General features: G+C 40.6%; 1 protein-coding gene across 15 annotated transcripts in view; it reads left to right on the top strand.

Moving 5' to 3' along the window:
- KCNMA1 (potassium calcium-activated channel subfamily M alpha 1) overlaps positions 1 to 21317 on the top strand; it is a 774726-nt gene that overhangs the window by 730708 nt on the left and 22701 nt on the right. For 9 of the 15 annotated variants that reach the window (XM_070782104.1, XM_070782103.1, XM_070782107.1 and 6 more), the window contains 2 exons: positions 846 to 959; positions 5591 to 5721. In XM_070782104.1, the coding sequence (XP_070638205.1) occupies positions 846 to 959; positions 5591 to 5721 (245 nt within the window). Of the gene's footprint in view, positions 1 to 845; positions 960 to 1741; positions 1823 to 5590; positions 5722 to 21317 lie in introns of all 15 variants that reach the window. The other 6 variants (XM_070782101.1, XM_070782100.1, XM_070782106.1 and 3 more) reach the window with 1 other exon arrangement.

Here is a 21317-nt window from a genome sequence, read left to right as displayed (position 1 = left end):
GGTTATTTTCCAAGGCTGCTGCCCAGCCTGCATCGCCATGGTAACCCATGCTCTCACTGTTGCCACAGCCTGGGAGAGGGATGGCAAGTCAAATACTTATACCGGAAGTGATGCTATGCATTGTTCTGTTTGCTTTTCATGGGCCAGAGCATTTCCTATGTCACATGGTCATGTCTAACTTCTCAGAAGCACGGAGGTGCAATCTGTGTGGAGGGAGCAGAAATCTGTGAACAAAATCAATAACTGGTGTAAAGACTGGTTTTTAGGGATCTGTCAATGTGGGTTAGAATTATTTATAATACGATAACCCTGTATGAGAGACAGCAAAAGAGACACAGATGTATAGAACAGTCTTTTGGACTCTGTGGGAGAGGGAGAGGGTGGGATGAATTGGGAGAATGGCATTGAAACATGTATAATATCATATGTGAAACGAATTGCCAGTCCAGGTTCAATGCATGATACAGGATGCTTGGGGCTGGTGCACTGGGATGACCCAGAGGGATGGTACGGGGAGGGAGAGGGGAGAGGGATTCAGGATGGGGAACATGTGTATACCCGTGGTGGATTCATGTTGATGTATGGCAAAACCAATACAATATTGTAAAATAATTAGCCTCCAATTAAAATAAATAAATTTATATTTTAAAAAAAGAATTATTTATAATAGTCTCACACTTTGTTCTTTTGAAAACAACTCATTAGAGTTTATCCTGGAAGTGTTAATTTTTGACCTATAAATAATGCTTTTTTTTTTTTTTACTGTGTGTATACACTGTACTCTCATTATTTCCAAGTTTTGCACGTTTTTTATTTTTTTCCTTCCTCTCTTTCCTTCCCACTAGGGTTCACACCTCCAGGAATGGACCGATCCTCACCAGATAACAGCCCGGTACATGGGATGTTACGCCAGCCCTCCATCACTACTGGGGTCAACATCCCCATCATCACTGAACTAGGTAGGAGTGAACGTCAGCTTTGGGTGGATTTTTTTGGTCCTCTCTTCCAACCATGCAGGATATGAGGAGTTTGGCCTGTCTCTTAGCTCTCTTACTGTGGTAGGCTCTAATGGTGTATTTTTTGGGGGGAGAAGGGGAAAATTGGAGAAGAGTATGAGTAGAAATATGGCAGATGACCCAGAGGAAAACTGATCTATCTTTCCTGTGAGATGAATAGACAGTTTCCTGCATGCTGGTCACTGTTTGCAAAGGGTCATGAGATGATGGGTTGGAGACTGGGGCATACATTCGGGAATGGGGAGGAAGGGAGGATAGGTATAGTCCACGAGTTTTTTCCCAGTGATTCTCATTGGAAGCATCTGTGGAAGTTCCCTCCCCTGAGGTACAAAGCCTCAGGTCTAAGCCAATCCCATTTTGAGAACTGCATAGAAACACTGGCCTGATGTGTGATAATTTTACATTTAATCTATTCTAGTTAAACTCTTCAGCTGAAAGGCATTTTCAGTGACTGTCACCCTGGTCCAGAAAAATGACAGGGTTTTGAGGGCCACGATCATTGACCGGTGGGATCCAGCTTTTAACCTGGCCATGGCATTTCCTGCTATTATTTGTGAATTTGCAAAACTGCTACAAGGTCTCTTCCCTGGAAGATAAACACCAAACTACCTATGGTCCCGGGTCCCTTTACTTCAGAATGCTTTCTCTGTTATTCCCTCACTCTTTTCTTTTTCTGTACTTTCCTCCACTCCCTTTCCCCAACCCTAAATGCTGTATCCAATTAGCTAAACCTGGCAAGTTGCCTTTGGTATCAGTCAATCAGGAAAAAAACAGTGGGACGCACATTCTAATGATAACCGAACTGGGTAAGAAGCACTGTTTTCTTTCACATCAGTATCTCCTTTCGTTTGTGGTTGGTGTTTCCGACTATCACCAGCTTGTTTTTTATTTCACCGGCTGTAGCAGAACGGCTACCCCATGGCACTGCTTTGAATGTGTTTTATTTGTGGCTCTGGTTGGAATCGACTGTCTTGTTCTGGCCTTTCTTAATGATTTTTTCCCCACACAGCATCAGTAAACCTTTGATCACACCCATCTGAGCTGGCAGTTATTTCCAAAGCATCTTTGCTCTAATTCATTTCCTTTAGCCTGGGCCTTCCCCCCCCCCCCCCCACCATGTGTCCCCCTGCTCCTCCTCCCACCTCCTCCCTTCTATTCCTCTTCCAACATACTGTCAGTTTGACTGACGTGTCTTCACAACTCTCAGAGGAAGTCAAAGGAGAAATATAAAAATTTTAAGATAAGAAACCTAATACGGTACCTTCCCTGCAGCTGTTTATTTTCCTTTATTCTGACTTTATTTGCCTTCCTCCCCCCCCCCCCCCCCCACTACTTGGCCCTTTCTCAGAAGCTCTGGTTTCTGAAGCCATAAAAGCAGCGAGTTCCTAGGGGACCCTTTCTTGCTAAAGCCAGGTCTTCAGAAAGGATGCAGAGGATGAGGTTAGCAATCACCAAGGCCCAGCCCTGCACTCTGACCCCCACCCCACTGGCCCAGAGTCCTCTCTGGGAGATTCAGAGAGGACTCATCCAGAAGATGAAGGGCTCTGGTCATGAAGGCATTTGTCAAACTTTTCCACAATTCCCTATGACTTGGTTAATAACTCAATGAAAAGCACCCATCAGCAGCAGGTCTCAGAACTAGGGATTGATCTTCTAGACAAAGACAGCAAGTGCTGTTCAGTGGAGGGTGAATTGAGAGGTAGGGAGCACCTGCCTTCAAATGGCTCACAAATGAAACTCACATGCCATTTTCTTGGCCCCAAAATATATTTCAAAATAAGAGAGCAGGCTTTTAACACAGTAATCTTGCTTGCCAGGTGTCTGGAAACAAAGGAATAAATTGTCCACCATTCAGCACTGTATTATTGTCGATGGAGCTATTTTTCAGGACAAATTGACTCAGGTCAAGGAGCAGCACACTATTTTATGTTTCTAACAGTAGGACAGGTGTCTTTTTCATGTTTAGAGAAGTTGGTTAAAAGCCTACGGGTGGATTGCTCTTCTCAGAACCTTAGGTAAGAGACCCAGGGAGCTTGTGTGGCCCAGACCTCTAGGTGGAAAATTCATCCAGACATCTCTGTCTCAGAAAAATTCAGCAGTGTTTCAAAATCATCATTGCCAGGAATTTGTTTGGAATTGATGCACTGCCAAATAACTGGGATATCTTGATTTGCGACGAGTAGAAAAGAAAAGGCTTGATACCCCCAATCTGTCCAACAATTCAAGTATTCAGTCAGCATAATTGAGTATCCTAAAGGCTTCGTCCCTTGCCAGATTTCTTTTATGAACTCAGAGAACCTTCCATGTGTTCACTTCACCTTCACCCTCTGCCTTAAGACCAGTTTTCCTACTGGGCATACCACTTTTGGCAGTTAGACCATCATCCTCTGACTACCTCACCTTCCTTATCCACACAAATATTTACTATCTACCTACTTATTCTGAGATGCCTTTGCATTGCACCAGGACAGGTTCCAAAACACAAAAGATGCCAATGTCAAACAAACTCGCTAAACCGGGTAGTCTGTCCCAGTCCCAATTGATGTTAGCAGGTCAAAGGATTCTAGAAGGTCCACATAAAGGAAATTTGTTTGAAGCTCTTTAATCCATTTCTCAGTTGCATTTGATTACCAACTCTTGGGGGTGATTGTTTTCATCTCTTAGCACCCACATAATTATTGTTCTGTGAATTAGGTTTCAGGTAATACTGGCTAAGTAACCCAGAAGGGTGCCTGGGCTTGTGCCCTGGAGTTTTTTCCCAAAGATTTGAATCCCTAACTGGCTGACAGTCTCGTCGTCTGTCAGGCCTAGAACCAGACCCTCCCCATCATCTTGAGAAGAGGTAACCAACAGGTCCTTTAGGGAGGGTCCATGCACATGCCCTCCTCAGCTCCAAGTAATTAAAACCGCATCCCTCTGCATCTTGTCCCAAGTTCACATTTTCCCATTCACAAAGCAGTTTAGTCTTCTAAACTAGACCCACAACATACTTCTGGCTTCCACGTGACTCTGGTAGGATCCTTGAGCAAGGCCTTCCTTGAGTCTTCTGAGAGGGGCAGAGGGAGGCTGGGAATTTTCATAATTTCATGAGATCACGAGAAAAGCTACTATTTATCAAGATGCTGAACTGGGCTCACCAAGGAGAATCCCGTAGGAACCTCCTAACGGCCTATCAGGAAAGTTGCTAATAGCCCCCCTGTTTTACAGTGAAAGAAACTAAGGTGCAGAATGATAAAATGCTTTGCTCAAGAGAATTAGTGACAAAGCCTGCATCAGAGTTCACTTGTTGAATCCTGGATTTTGCATTTTCTCTAGCCTGTAACTTAAGTGCTGCTAAGACAATGGGGAGCCAGATGTGATAAACTTCGAAAGAACAGAGAGCAAAAATTTTTCCCCATTAGGATCTTTCTCCAGGGAAACAGGATGGTGTCATTTAAAAATAATTCCATGCCCAGCCTTTTATCCTATTATCATTTATTCTGCTTCATACAATAAATAAAAGTTTTTTTAAAAAAAGAAAAGTTCTCTCAAAAATTCCTTTTGGAAAAAAAAAATAAAACAATAACTCTAGAAAAGAGAATCAGCTTTAGAAAGGATTCAGAAAAAGGAAACCTCATCTATTCTTTTCCTAAAAGCATGATAATTATTCCAGAAATCACAAGTGCTCATCTCCTCCCCCACCTCACACCCTCCCCCTCCCCATTACTTGCTCTGCAAAACTGATAATTTCTGAAGCCAAGATGGGAATGGAAATTAATTTGTCATTTAATTTTTAATAAGTTAAAGACATCTCGGTGACACAACCAATCAGTCTGCACGTGCATGCCAGAGGAGGCCTTGAGGAATCCTCAGATGGAAATGAAATACAGCATCAAATGCTGTGTCTGCTTGAGCTGAAGCACATAAAAGATTGAGCTGTTTAGAAGGGGAAAGGGAGAACGTGGGCGTCCCTCTGCAGCTTGGGATGCAGAGCAAGTCTTTGTCAGCCACAGCCCGAGACAGCCAGGGGTACATCCCACCTGGAGTCGCCTTTATACTGAACGGGATCTGCTGGATGTGGGCCTGGCTTCAGGGCTGGACACTACCCAGATCCATGCCTGAGGCATGGTGGTGCCTGAGGGTGGATCCCTTGCTAGTTGTCTTTGCTATGCTCCTAATCTAAATGGCTTTCTTTTCCTTGTGGCTAACCTTCCCATCCCAGCATGGCTACTCATGGCTCCTCATCCTTGAAAGATGTCCATCTCTCAAAGGACTTGGCTACCAAAAAACACTTCAGAGTGTTTTTCATCATGATCCTAAAGCTATACCAAAGAACTGACCAACACCAGTGTACCCTAGCTCCACCAGCTTGCCATGGAGCATATCCACTTGATGTCTCTGCTCTCCAGGTCTGGGAACCTTGAAAAAGCACCTCAGAGCAGTCCATTGAGTCCCACCGACCCCTACCCCGAGCTCCATCTACAGCTTCTCCCATGCTTTTCTTTCCTTTCCAGTGACCTCAGTGTTTCTAAACCTCTGACTTTACTGCCCCCATGTAGTTTTTCAAGCTAACTCCTACTTCATACTTTTCCTAGTGAACGATACTAATGTTCAGTTTTTGGACCAAGACGATGACGATGACCCCGACACAGAACTGTACCTCACGCAGCCGTTTGCATGTGGGACAGCGTTCGCCGTCAGTGTCCTGGATTCACTCATGAGCGCAGTAAGTGGGGGACACAGGGATGTGGGGATGGCGTGCCTCCAGTGCATAAGGGGCATGGGCTGGAGCTTGGGCTACACTGGAGAGCAGAGCCATGCAAATGCGCCATCTGGTAGGAGGTGCTGTTGTTGATCTAACTAGTACACAGATAAACACCTGATTATAAATTCTTGAAAGTACAAGGGAGCTTGTGAGTAAATATAGGTGAGCACTTGACCCAGTCTCGAAACTAGAGAAAGAATTCTCCAAAGAAACAGTGTCTATTTTATGTCAAGATCTGAACAATGGAGAAGGGAGCTTTTGTGGGGAAGAGTACCCCCCAAAGAAGGACAGCAAAGGGAAAGACCTGCTAGGGAGAAGGGTACCTGCCAGGCTCAAAGGAGATAGGGAAGGCCTGGGTATCAGGACCTGAGGGAGTGAAAGTGGAGGAAAGGCAGAGCTGGACCCATAGGACCTCAAAACCCATCTTCATGTTTTTGGTCTTTTTCTTGACAGCAGTGAAGAGGCGCTGAAGGGTTTTAAGGTGGCAAGTGATGTGATCAGGTTTATGTTTTGTGGGATTGCCCAGGCAGGTGTGTGGAGGGTGGCTTAGGAGGCAAGATGGCCACAGGAAGTCTAAGTAAGGGGCTGTCCTGCCCTGTGGAGTAGGATAGAGCCCGCAGAGCTGGAGGGAGGTGGATGCGTCTGAGTGGTGTTTGCCAGCAAAAGCTGTAGGACTTGGGAACAGACTGAATATGAGCAAAAGGCAGAAGAGCACAGAGTGTCAGAGTGCCAAGGGGGACTCCTAGGTCACTGTCAGTCATGGAAATGGGGTCCTGGCAGAGGAGTGGTGTGAGGCCAGGCCTGGCCGGGACTCTGGCACAGTGTAGGAGTGGACCGGTGGCAGAGAGAGGATGGTGGGCTGGCCCAGGGATCCAGAGCATCTCCAATTGCTTTTGTAACTTGATATGCATCAAACGATCAAGGCATTTGTGTTTTCACTTGTGAGACCAGAATCAAATGACAAAAAGGTCCCATCTTGAGACTTCCCTCGTGGTCCAGTGGCTTCGACTCTGGCCTCCCAATGCTGGGGGGGCCTAGGTTCGATTCCTGGTCAGGGGACTAGCTCCCTCATGTCACAGCTCAGAGTTCTCATGCAGCAACTAAAGATCCTGCATATCACAATTAAGACCCAGCATATCTAAATTAAAAAAAAAAAAAAAATTAGGTACCATCTTAAAGAAGCAGTCTTGAACTACAAAAAGCAAAGCAGACTAGAATGGGGATTATAAAGTGTTCCCACTGAGTGGCTTTGTTTATTATATAGAAAAATCTTCTTTTTGGAATTTTCAACTTTACCATTTGTAAAAATATAGACATAGGCTAGATAATAACTGACCTTTGGAGAATCCACCCACATACACAAAAAAGAGTTTTATTGAACTCATTAAAACCGTAAACATAGCCCAGAGAGTTTTTATATACATACATTTCTTTAAGTGCTTAAGAAGGCTATTCTCCTGCATGTGTTAAACAACTGATGTGCTAATTATTTCTCATCTATTCATTAAAGCTAATCCCAGAAGGACCTCTATTTGAGGAAAGAAAAGTCATAAAGCTTTTTAAGACTAATTTAAGTTATTCTATATTCCTGAATGTGGTCCAACTACGAGCATATCTTAGTGAAAAATCAGAATTATGCATTTAAAAATAAACATGAAACAACATTCATCTGAATTAAGGTCGACTGGGCTTCATGCCATCTCACCACTTGCCAAGCCAAGGAGGAGAGCGAGCAAGAGATCCCTAGAGAGGGCCGTCTTGGTTTCCCAGGGCTCATGACCTTTCTGATGGTGTGAGGATCCTGAGCCTCATCTTTCTACCTGCCAGTGATGTTGGGCCCCATTTGGGCCAACTCCCCAGGCTGGCCAGAGGGCCTGATGGAAGCAGCAGGATATGCTCATTACGGTGCCGGATTCTCTGTAGTAGGCCATGCAGTCTCCAAATCCAGTTACCAAACAGATTTTGGTAACTCCTCAGAAGTTTCATTTTACTTCTGATCCTAATCAGACAGATTTCAGAAGACTGTTCTCACAAGAAGACAATGAAACTGTTTATAATAGATTTTATTCAGAACTATAAAATACTTGATCCAAATTTTTTAAAAAATCCAAATTTACAAAATTGTTTCTATAGATCAGACATGCAGGATATTCCAGGTGAGACTGGCTACATAATTTGAAAGTCTACTTTTCCATAAGTTACTGCTGCTGCTGCTGCTAAGTCACTTCAGTCATGTTTGACTCTGTGCGACCCCATAGACGGCAGGCCCCAGGCTCCTGCGTCCCTGGGATTCTCCAGGCAAGAACACTGGAGTGGGTTGCCATTTCCTTCTCCACCATAAGTTACTAAGAATTTCAAAATGATGACAGCAGAGTGCTGAACCAAATGAGGGGCTCTTCTGAGCATGCACTTTGGGTGACAATGCAGGCCACACACTCAGCAAACCAGCCCTGGTTGCAAGGAATGAAAGGACTCAAGAACTTCACCTCCACACAGTCAAGGGGACACATGGTGGCCATGGGGTAGGAGTGGGGGTGCCCCTAGATTTGAGCTGCATTACTCTCTCTACGGCAGCACTAGTGAGTCAGTTCTTGGAAACTCAGCTGAGAAATCAAAGTGTGAAATTAAAAAAAAAAATCTGTCTCTAAACTCCTTTGAAATGCAAACTGAAATGTTTGGCAGAGCATGGCTAAGGTGTGTATGAATACAACAGCCTGCTAGCAAAGTAGCACTTCTGAATTCCAGCCTGGGAAGAAGGGGTGTCGGGAATCTAGTAATGCCATTGTAATGATCAGCAGCAGCATTATTTATTGAACGTCCAGAACTGTACAAAGCCCTTCATTATTATTATTTTGGACAATATTATTTTAGGCAGTAATGTGAGTCAACCTGGTTTAAGTGTTGAGGCAACACCTATTTAACTGATCTACTGTTGTGACTTCTCAAATCATAAAACAGAATGCCTGTCCACTTATTCCAGGCTTTGTTTTCATTGTCTGGGATAAGCAAGTTCCACAGTGAGGTCTCAAATTCGATCTGGTTCAACAGACCCAATTGGATCTAGACCTTCTGATAACAGATTACTTTTGATTTCTTAGCCTTCCACCACAATTGTAATTTATGAAAAAACAGGAGATTATCTAGTACCAAGGCAGTAACTAGAATATAAATTGAGAAAGTGAGAATCCAAACAGCAGGAGTCAGAGGTAAGCTTCCATCTCAGGCACTTGCTCATGAGCAGCATCACAATATCCGCACACACATCTCTTTAGATGTCTATGATCTCCTTTTTCTAGCACTGCTCCCCAAATTGCCATTTAATAATGTGTCTAAACATTCCGTGAATATTGTCCTTCATAACTCAACTCCTGCTGCTTACTGCTTCATTTGTGAAAAAGAACAATGTTCTGATTCATCACATGCATTCCCAGAACAGATAGCGATGTTACCAACACATCCTCTTGGCTTTGTCCTGTGAACCCACAGCAGAAACACATGATGAGAAGCAAGAAGTATGCTTATGGATATACGCCTCTGAGAAGAAGATCACAAGAAATGTGTTTCTCAGAATCATCCAGTTTGTTGCTCATACTTATGTGAAAGATAAAGCCTCTCCGTGAAACTGGCACATGGGTATTTAGATTTCTTTTTCACACCGCCCCCACTTTCCCCTAGTCTCACCTCAATTTGAGTTACCTACCCTAGAAACAAAAAAATTAGTCAGGGCCTCAGGAGCCAGACTGCTTGCATGTGGATCCCAGCACTGCCACTTACTGTTTGCATAGCCTTAACCTCTTTGTGCCTTATTTTTCTCATCTTTAAAATGGGACTGCTAATAGTACCTACCTCATAGGAGGGCTTCCCTTGTGGCTCAGCTGGTAAAAAAAAAATCTGCCTGCAATGTGGGAGACCTGGGTTCGATCCCTGGGTTGAGAAGATCCCCTGGAGAAGAGAAAGACTACCCACTCCAGTATTCTGGCCTGAAGAATTCCATGGAGTATGGTCCATGGGGTCGCATTCAGACACAACTGAGCGACTTTCACTCACTCACTCACCTCATAGGACTGTTGAGATGATTGAATGAGCTAAGGTTGTAAAGTGATTTGTTCATTGTTGTTCAGTCGCTCAGTCATGTCTGACTCTTTGTGACCCCATGGACTGCAGCATGCCAGGCTTTCCTGTCCTTCACCATCTCCTGGAGCTTGCTCAAACTCATGTCCATTGAGTTGGTGATGCCATTCAACTATCTCATCCTCTGTTGCCCCCTTTTCCTTTTGCCTTCCATCTTTCCCAACATCAGAGTCTTTTCAAATGAGTCAGCTCTTCACATCAGGTAGCCAAAGTACTGGAGCTTCAGTTTCACCATCAGTCCTTCCAATGAGTATTCAGGATTAGTTTCCTTTAGGATTGACTGGTTTGATCTCCTTGGTATCCAAGGGACTCTCAAGAGTCTTCTTCAACACCACAGTTCAAAAGCATCAGTTCTTCAGTGCTCAACCTTCTTTATGGTCCAACTCTCAGATCCATACATGCCTACTGGAAAAACCGTATCTTTGACTAGACAGACTTTTGTTGGCAAAGTAATGTCTCTGCTTTTTAATAAGCTGTCTAGGTTTGTCATAGCTTTTCTTCCAAGGAGCAAGTGTCTTTTAATTTCATGGCTGCAATCACCATCTGCAGTGATTTTGGAGTCCCTCAAAATAAAGTCAGCTACTGATTCCATTGTTCCCCCATCTATTGGCCATGAAGTGATGGGACCAGATGCCATGATCTTAGTTTTTTGAATGTTGAGTTTTAAGCCAACTTTTTCAATCTCCTCTTTCACCTTCATCAAGAGCCTCTTCAGTTCCTCTTCACTTTCTGCCATAAGGGTGGTATCATGTGCATATCTGAAGTTATTGAAATTTCTCCTGGCAATCTTGATTCCAGCTTGTGCTTCATCCAGCCCAGTATTTTGCATGATGTACTCTGCATATAAGTTAAACAAGCAGGGTGACAATATATAGCCCTGATGTACTCCTTTCCCAATTTGGAACCAGTCCATTGTTCCATGTCTGGTTCTAACTGTTGCTTCTTGACCTGCATACAGGCTTCTCAGGAGACAAGTAAGGTGGTCTGGTATTCCCTTCTCTTGAAGAATTTTCCACAGTTTGTTGCGATCCATACAGTCAAAGATTTTAGTGCAGTGCTTGGCACATGGCAAGCTCCATATGCATTTAGTGTTATTAATCAATACATTTTGGGGCACTTACTAGAGCCTAGGCACTATTGTTCATGCTGAGGATCCAGTATTTGCTGGAAGAAGAAAGATGCGGTCCCGTGCCCTCTTGGGGTTTGAACTGTCATTTTAGGGGGTGGTCACTGCCTCAGGCCAGTAGCTGTGTCAGTGGGCACCTGGACTCTAGCAGATAGGGATAACTAGTTTGAAGAACACAAAATAGTTTGAATGGGTGTGGAGAACTACACTGAAAAACCAGAGGAGTACAGCTGAGGGTGAGGATCTTTAGCTTTGTGAGACAGAGAGCTGACCTCTCTGCTTGCCAGAAATAACTGAACTTATGTGGCTAAGATGGGAGAGTAGGACCTTCTGGAAGAGGGAACCACACGATTTACTTTGCTAACTGTACTTGCGTGAAGGGCTGAACCCTTGAGGTGTGTTATGGAAAAGCCTGAGTTGTCAGGCAGCCCAGTGCCCTGTGATGTCAGTTACATAAACAGATTCCTCCTCTGTGACTCTCCTCCTCGAACTCCATTCCAGAGTCACCATGTAGACTGTTCGTAAGGAGACAGGCAGCCCGTGATCCACCCTGTGGCAGGTGAGCCAGCACCACTGTGGGCACGATGGATGGACTCAGAACACACTGCCACTGTCATAATCAGGCCAGGCAGGGCTGGGGTAGGGGAAAAAAAAAAAAAACATCAAATAGTTCTCATCCCTCGTGAAAGAAAAATACTAAAAATAAAAATCTACACCATGAAAACTAGCAAATATAAAAAATGGCAGCTATGACATGGAAAATGACAATTTTAGAGCAATTATAAACGAAAGGCAAAGTGCCATTAAAGTTAAGGCAATGTTATTAAAAGATGTGTTAATTTTCAGTTAAATTTTCTATAAAAGACCAATTAGTTTAAAAGGCTTGACAGCATTAACTGTGAAACATAAGCTCTGGTAATTATACTTTGAAAAAATAAAAAAGAGAAGGATGCTGCAGCGTGTTGGAGACACGAGTGCAGAGGGACCTCCATGGAACGGGCTAGATGGCGCTGTGGGCTCAGATTTCCCTGTTGTAACTCACTGGTCCTTTCCCTAGCACTTCTGGGTTTACTCCCCAAAGTTCAGAAGCTAAGGGGCCACTCATGTGATCTGGGCCAGCTGATACTGGAGCTGAGAATGCAGAGAGAAAGCAGTGTTCTAAACTGGTTGCATTGTCAGCTGGTTGTTCTTTTTATAAGCTACCCTTTATTGAGTATTTGATGGGCTTCCCTGGTGGCGCAGTGGTAAAGAATCCGCCTGCAGATGCAGAAGACACAAAGGAGACTTGGGTTTGATCCCTGGGTCAAGAAGATGCCCTGGAGGAGGACATGGCACCCACTCCAGTATTCTTGCCTGGAAAATCCCATGGACAGAGCAGCCTGGCAGGCTGCGGTCCAGGGGGTTGCAAAGAGTCAGACATGACTGAGCACACTGAGCATTTGTTGTTCATTAAAATTACACAAAGTATCTCAGTTAACACTATCCAATAATCTGGGTTTATTTGTTTCTAATCCCTTTTATATGGATAAGGAATCCAAAACCCAGAAAAGTTAGGCAACTTTCCTATTGTCATAGCCATTGCAAGAGATTTTAAATAATAGCAACTAAATTCTGAAGTCTGTACACAGATCTAGGGGTGCCATGTTGCCATACTTAGGTGAAAGTCTGCCCAGACCAGACGTGGAATCCGGACTTTGGCACTGGGAAGAGGGACTCCCATATTATTCAGATTACACCCGTGTCTGGATCCCAGGCACTGAGCAGAACCCTGGAGAATTCTGTTCTCTTTAGCGCCCCCAAAAACATGTGACACAGGAACAGCCATTGCAAAGTCTTCTGCTGAAAATGAGGGCTTCCCTGATGGCTCAGTTAGTAAGGAATTGCCTGCAATGCAGGAGACCCGGGTTCGATTCCTGGGTTGGGAAGATCTGCTGGAGAAGGGAAAGGCTACCCACTCCAGTATTCCAGCCTGGAGAATTCCGTGGACATTGTATGGTCCATGAGGTCGCAAAGAGTCAGACCTGAATGCATTCCTGGAGACTAGTCCTGGCCCGGTTTGGAGATTCTGTGCCAGACTTTCTCACAAGGCTTCTAGCACAAATATAGTGAACAGGCCCATGCAGAGCACAGGAAAGACTAGGAGTACAAAAGCTTAGGAGGCAAAGGAACACACCTTTGTGTTACAGAATTCTGTTTCTTCCATCTGGTGTCTCTGTTACCCAGGGAAAGAATGGTGCCTTCTGGGTCAGATGAGCTGTGGAGAGGTTTGTTCTAGCTGCCACATCCTCCATAGTAATAGTCTTTGATAACTGGCATTTGAAGTCCTAGCACCTGGTTTGCCCTCGTGATGCTTAAACTGTCACTTCCTAAGCAGAAAGCACTGGATAGAATGCTTAATTGCAGACCTATGTTCTGTGACTGGTACCCCAGCCCCATAAAGAAATTTGCCCCCTAAAATAACTGGACATCCTTTATCAGGGGAAGCATTGTCTTTCCACCAAGTTACTCAGATCACAAAGAGACGTTGAAACGTGCTCAGAGCACACCTGTATGTGATGTCAGAGGACTTCTCTGCAGCTGAATACTGAGGCACCAAAATGGGAGCAACAGAGCTCTCTGACAGGCGTCATTATACTCCGTCACAGCAGAAACTGTTACCTATAGCTCTGCTCCTTGATGCCTGTATGAAAAAATCAAGGAGAGAGATCTGGGATACAGTGCCAGCTCAGGGGCCAGAGAATTGTGTTCAATGTTGTGAGTGGTTCTAGAATTGTGCAGGGACCTCTGAAACCCTCTGACCCACCCTGAAATTATACCCCTTGATGGGCAATTTTGAAAGTGACACACTTTTGGAATAGCATACAATTTCAGTCCAAACCAAGAGCAAACCAAGGGATTAGTAGGTGCTCAATAAATGTCAGTGACTGATTGATCAAAAAGATTAAGCTGTTTCAGCGTAACTGATTTTAGCACAGAAAGGGAAACACTTTAAGGTCAAATCTTAAAGATTTGACAAAACAATAACCTTTCATGTTGACCTCCCTGACTTATTGTTGCAAAGCAGAACTTAGAGTGTTCTTTGTTTAAGAACCATCGACTGTTTTCCTTAGAAAATGAATTCCTGTTCCATGGGAAACTTTGGAAAGTGCAGATATATATAAAGAAGAAAATTTAAATAAATCATATTCCCAGCACACAAAGATGAGCCTGGCTAGTATTTTGGTATATTTTCTTCCAGATGGTTAGATAAATATGGAATCATCCAGTTTTATATCTGGGTTTTTTTTTTTTTTTTGCTTTTCAGAGTTAGTATTTTTATCAGAGTATCTAATCATGTCATTTTCTTTGGAATCATTGTAATGGTCTCCATGTAGGACTTCCTGAGACTCAAACATATGGATGTCCCAGAATCTTGTTAAACATTATCTATTGTGGGACATTTCAGTTTTTAATCATTTTTATTATAAAAATAACTAACCCTGTGATAAGTATTATTGTACATAAATCTTTGAGCAAGAAGAAACTTATTACTTTGAGGTAAACTTACTGGGTTTTAAACAAATATGAACTTATTTAAAACTCTTGGTATCTATTGCCAGATTATCCCCCAGAAACAATTGTACCATTGCACCACCATCAGTGGTGTGTGCATGCCATCTCTTGCACTTTGGTGAGCAGTGATTATCATCTTCCTTAGGGGGTCCTTCAATTGTGTTGGTGGTAGTTCTGAAGTATCTATAATTTTAACTTGTGTCTGCTGCTACTGCTGCTAAGTCACTTCAGTCCTGTCCGACTCTGTGCAACCCCGTAGACGGCAGCCCACCAGGCTCCCCCGTCCCTGGGATTCTCCAGGCAAGAACACTGGAGTGGGTTGCCATTTCCTTCTCCGATGCATGAAAGTGAAAAGTGAAAGTGAAGTCGCTCAGTCGTGTCCGACCCTCAGCTACCCCATGGACTGCAGCCTACCAGGCTCTTCCATCCATGGGACTTTCCAGGCAAGAGTACTGGAGTGGGGTGCCATTGCCTTCTCTATAACCATGTAAATGCATATGGTCTTTTGTGAATTTTTCTATAGATTTTATGCCTAAATTCTGCTTGCTGAACAAAAGAAGTCATCAAGTATCCTGTTAGTGTGTTAGTCGCTCAGTCGTGTCTGACTCTTTGTGACCCCATGGACTGTAGCCCAGCAGGCTCCTCTGTCCATGGAATTTTCCTGAGATAGGTTAAATATTCAGCTATATTTTCACCAGGTTGTTTGTGGTTATATTTTCTGCCTTTAACTATTTTATAACATTTACCTCCCCCACACCACAACTTTGTTGAGATATCATTGATTTATATCATTGAGTTATAACATTATAACATAAGTTTAAGGTGTACAATGATATATGTATATATTGTGAAATGATTACAACAGTAAAGTTAGTTAATACATCCATCACCTCCCAGTTACAATTTTTTCTTGCTGTTGCTGAGAACTGTAAAAATCTACTCTCTTAAGCAGTTTTCAAATACATAGTACAGTATTGTTAACTTTATACACTGTGTTATAGTGTGCCATATCTCCAGAATTTATTAATTATATCCTATGACCACTTTCACCCATTTCTCCCAGCCCCCACCTCCTGCCCCTGGCAACAACCAGTCTGTTCTCACTTTCTATAGGATCGGTTTTTTTTAGATTTCATATATAAGTAAGAGTATAAATTATATTTCTCTGACTTACTTCACTTAGCTTCATGCTCTCAGAATTCATCCATGTTGTTGCATAGGGCAAGATTTCCTCCGTTTACAGCTAAATATTCCATTGTGTATGTATCTGCCACATTTTATCAGTTCATCTCTCAGTGGGCACTTAGACTGTTTCCATGTCTTAGCTATTGTAAACAATGCCGCAGTGAACATAGGGATGAAAAAGATATCTCTTTGAGATAGTTATTTCTTCTCCTGTGGATATATATCCAGAAGTGGAATTGCTTGGTCGTATGGTAGCTATATTTGTAATTTCTCAAGGAACCAGCATACTGTTCTCCATAGTGGCGGTATCAGCTTACATTCCCACTGGCACTTTACAAAGGTTTCCTTTTCTTCACAACCTCACCAACACTTATTTCTCATATTTTTGACAGTAGTCATTCTAACAGGTATGAGATGATGTCTTACCACAGTTTTGATTTGCATTTTCCTTATGACTAGTGATGTTGAACATCTTTTATAAAGTACCTGTTGGCTATTTGAATATCTTCTTTGGAAGAATGTCTATTCCATTCCTTTATCCATTTTTTAATCAAATTTTGGGATTTTTTTTTTCCAATGAGTTATATAAATTCCATTTGCTTCCTCTCTTAGAAATTTAAGTAAATGTATTTTCATAGTAGGAAATATATAAAATGAATTATAGGAAAAAATGAAAATGGATCAGAATTCTGTTTGTTACCAGGAATTAATTTCCATGTAAAATTTTGGGGTACTAAATATTTAATATTTACATAATATTAAATATTTTTGTATGACTATATATCTTTGGAGGTCTGCACTTTTAACATGAGTTTAACATGAGATCTTAGTGATTTTTGGATCCTGCTTTTTTTAATATATTTTAATATTATGTCATGTAATTGTTACCATGCCATTAAATACTCTCTGAAAGCATAATATTAATATCTGTACAATGTAAGTCACATAAGTATATCATTATTATTTAATCACTTCCATATTGTTGAAAAAAATTTTCCAGATAGCAATTTCCCCTAAATCATTTGTTGAGTAAACGTCCCTTCTCCATGGTGTGTCATGCTTTCCTTATTGTATTAAGAAATGGAACAGCATTTTTTATAAAGGGCCAGATGGTGAGTATTTTAGGCTTTTGAGAGCCATATAGACTCTGTTGACAATATTCAATTCTGCCATTATAGCACAAAAACTGTTAGTAAACAAGTGGGCATGTGTGCGTCTCAATAAAACTTTATTAAAAAAATTAAAAAAACAAAAACAGCTGGCAGTCTACATTTTTCCCATGGCCTTGATTTGCTAACTCCTGTATTAAGGTCATATAACTACTAGAGTATGGTTCTCAAAACTTTGAAAGACAGTTGCATAAACTGTTTCCAGAGGAAATTTAGCATAATTTTATCAAGTTTAAAAATGTATCAATTCACTAAATATCCTCTTGCTACTTCATTAATTGATGCTTTATTATTTCAACCTTCTATTTTTCTCAAATAAAAAAGAACAACCAAAAACAATTATTTTAAATGCTTAGAATTATTAGTTGACATTCTTTTCTATTCAATGATAAAAGCAGTTAAGGTTCTGAATTTGTCTCTGTAGCTTTGGCCTCAATCCATGACGTTTTTGTGTGTTATTTTCAAATAGTCTTTAATTTTTTAATACTCTATATTCTTGAGTTTTATTTCCATCTTCACCTGTAATTATTTAGGATACTTTTAAAAAACTTTGAAGTATTGGGTTATTTACTTTTCTTTCTACTATTATGTTTATTTTTAAAATATAGGCCATACATCTTATATTTTAGTATGTATATTGAGATTTTATACTTTGGGCCATTGATCATGATTTGTTAGCATTACTTGGAAGCTAACTAAAAATGTTGTAAAGTTTAGCACAAATGTACTTAATGCCCATATTATATCCTTCATTTCCTTATACTTCTGGTCTGTTTGAGCTGTGAAAACAAGAAACACAATGATATTTCACATATCCCTTTTACATATGACTCTCAATCTGTATTTATTTTACTATAATGGTTAATTAGTTTTGTTGTCTATATTTTGGTTCTAATATTTTCTCCATAAATGTTATATATTTTTTGTAAATTTTAACTACATGAACATGTAGTTAATTTGATAATAAAAATTAAAAAATTTTTCCTTTAAATATACTTTCCTTTGCTCTGTGTGTGTGTGTGTGTGTGTGTGTGTGTTTTCCTGTCTCTGAAGATACCAGAGTTTGATTTTGATTTTAGTTTTTGAACAAGTTTGAGAACTTTGCCATTTTATCAAATCATTTAGCTCATTTATGTTTAGTTATATAATCTATAATGCTAAAATTTGCATTATACTTTATGCTTTGATAATTGTGTCCTTTATTATCTATCCTTGGGCATTAGTCTATTTTTGTATGCTTATTTTCTCTAATGATGTGTAAATTATACATTCTGTTTTTAACTCTAGTTAGTGGATACCATATACTCTATAAATGTACTTGAAGCTACATTTTATTTATATTATTATCTAGAAAATTTAGTAGCTCTTGATTTCTTCCTCTATATGATCAGAGAATTTACATGTGTCTTTACTTCCATCCTCCTTTCTCCTACCTCATTTTTCTGACTTTTAAAAATGATTTAATATTACTGATAGATAATTTTGTCATATTTTTTCTTTCAAGAATTACTTTTGACATTTACATTGTTTGATAATAATATATCCTTCAAGAATTCCATGTTTTAATATATTTCACCGGTATTTTTAAATAAAGTTTGCTCATTTTTGTCCATTTTAAAATTTGGGTTACTTTTCTTTATGTTGTTGAATTGTAATATTTTTAAATATATATTTGGATACTAGGTCCTTATGGGATATATGGTTTGCAAATATTTTCTCTCACTCTGTAGGATTTCTTTTCACTTTCTGGATAGTGTGATTTGTGCACAGACAGTTCTCACTGTGATGAAGTTTAATTTACCTATTTTTTTCTTTTGTTGCCTATGCTTTGGGTGTCATATTTAAGAATCAGTTTTCAAATCAAAAGCATAGTGCTTTACTTCTGTGTTTTCTTCTAAGTGTTTCATTGTTTTATCTTTTATATTCAGGTCTTTAATCCATTTTGAATTAACTTTTGCATAGGGTGTGAGGTAGGGATCCAAATTTATTCTTCTGAATGTGGATACCCAGCTGTGGTAGCAATATTTGATTAGGAGTCTATATTCTTCCTCTGTAGAAAGATCTTGGAAGCTTTGTTGAAAAATCAACTGAGGCAAAGCGTATGAGTTTATCTCTGGATTCTCAATTTGAGTCCAGTGGTCCATAAGTCTATCCTTAGGGCAATACCATACTCTCTTGATTATAGTAGCTTTGTGGTGTGCTCCAAAATCAGGAAGTGTGAGTCCTCCAGTTTTGTTTTTCCTTTTCAAGATGGTTTGGTTATTTAGGGCTCCTTGCAATTTCACAGGAATTTTAAAGTGAGCTTCTTCACTTCTATAAAAACGGTCTTTGGGATTTTGATAGCATTTGGAATAAATCTATAGATTGTTTGGGGGAATATTGCTATCTTAAGAATAGTAAGTCTTACAATCTATCAAGTTAAGATGTCCTTCCATTTATTTATATTTGCTTTATTTCAACAATATTTTGTAGTTTCCAGTGTACTAATCTTATATCTCCTTGGTTAAATTTATTCCTCAGTATTTTATTCTTTGTGATGCTATTGTAATAAGAATTGTTTTCTTAGTTTCATTCTTATGTTTTTCATTGGACATGCATGGATTCACAAATGATTGGCTTTGTATTCTGCAATCTTAGTGAATTCATTTATTACCGAGAATACCATTTTAGTGGATTCTTTAGGATTTTCTATACACAAGATCATGTCCTCTGTGAATACAGATAATTTTTCTTCTTCAGTTTTTATATAGATACCTTTATTTCCTTCTAGCCCTGGCTAAGACCTCCAGTGCTGTGCTTAATAGAAGTGGTGAGAGCTGGCTTCTTTGTCTTGTTCCTAATGTAAAAGGAAAGCTTCCAATCTTTCACCTATAAGTCTGATGTTTTAATATATGTCCTTTTTCAGATTGAGGAAATTCCCTTCCATTTCTAGTTTTTTGAGTGTGTTTATCATGAAAAAGCATTGGATCCTTTTCAGGCATTTTTAAATTATATTATTTTTATTTTTTATTTATTTATTTTTTTAATTTTAATTGGAGGCTAATTACTTTACAATATTGTATTGGTTTTGCCATACATCAACATGAATCTGCCACGGGTATACACATGTTCCCAATCCTGAACCCCCCTCCCACTTCCCTCCCGATACCATCCCTCTGGGTCATCCCAGTGCACCAGCCCCAAGCATCCTGTATCCTGCATCGAACCTGGACTGGCGATTTGTTTCTTATATGGTATTATACATGTTTCAATGCCATTCTCCCAAATATATTCTTTTTAATTTCAATATCTTACATTTTAAAAGAATTGAGTAAGTTGTATGAAGTCAGCTTTCTTATCATCTGATTTTTTGTTTGTTAGAGATACTCATTATTTTTTTTAATTGATTTTTATTCTAAAACATATGCTTCCTAAATTTTTCTTTTACTTCTTCCAGTTCTTCCAGTAAATATTAAAAAATATTTATATTAGCTATTTCTCTCTGTACATTTGAGCAAGACAGAGGTCCGTTTTTCACCACGAGGTCATTAGTGTTCTGCCGTCCACACTTCATACTGGCTAACTCCTCCCTGGGTGTTGATCTAGAAGGATAATTATAGCACAAAAGCCTTTGTCAAAGTTCTGTGTCGGGCACTCCCTCATTTAATGCGCCGCAGAGCTGAGGTCAGGTGAGGGGGCTTCTGCTTCTGACAATGGTCTATTGAATATAGAGAAGACAATTTACCTCTGACGACGTTGGGATGTGTGTTTATATGTGTGCCCAGAACCAGTTTCCATGAGAGTTCACCTATGCTGGCCCACGTGGCTCTGGTCACCACTCAGCATGTAGTCCCTATTAACCCTTGCTGGCTCTTTGCTAAGTCTAAATGGAGTCTTAGCATGGAGGCAGCCTGAGAAGTGCAGATTCAAGGCTGAAATGAATGGCCTTGGTTTGCAGCCCCACCCCTCTACCCCACCAAAAAAAAAAAAAAGCCAGAAAAGACTTTTTGAAAGGGAAAATTGGTCATGAATTGACCTGTCTTTTCATCAACAAAGGCCCAAGTTTCTTTTTTAAATTTTAAATTTTGTGTTGGGGTAGAGCAATGTTGTGATGATTTCAGGTGAACAGAAAAGGGACTCTGCCATATATTTTTGGTTATTTGTTCTTCCCCAAACTTCCCTCTCATCCAGGCTGCCATATAACATTGAGCAGAGTTCCATGTACTAAACACTAGGTGACAAAGGCCCGAGTTTCTGGTATCAGTCCCAAAAGTATTTTTCAGTGCTCCCTGTGCACGAAACACTTTTCTAAGTGCCTCACAGGTATCAGTTATATAGTCCTTGTAACCCACTCTCAGAGAAGGCAATGGCACCCCACTCCAGTACTTTTGCCTGGAAAATCCCATGGACGGAGG

Source organism: Bos indicus, chromosome 28 (genome assembly GCF_029378745.1).
Source record: "Bos indicus isolate NIAB-ARS_2022 breed Sahiwal x Tharparkar chromosome 28, NIAB-ARS_B.indTharparkar_mat_pri_1.0, whole genome shotgun sequence".
Taxonomy (NCBI): domain Eukaryota; kingdom Metazoa; phylum Chordata; class Mammalia; order Artiodactyla; family Bovidae; genus Bos; species Bos indicus.
The sequence above is the reverse complement of the archived record's forward strand: the minus strand, read 5'-3'. Positions and strand labels throughout refer to the sequence as shown.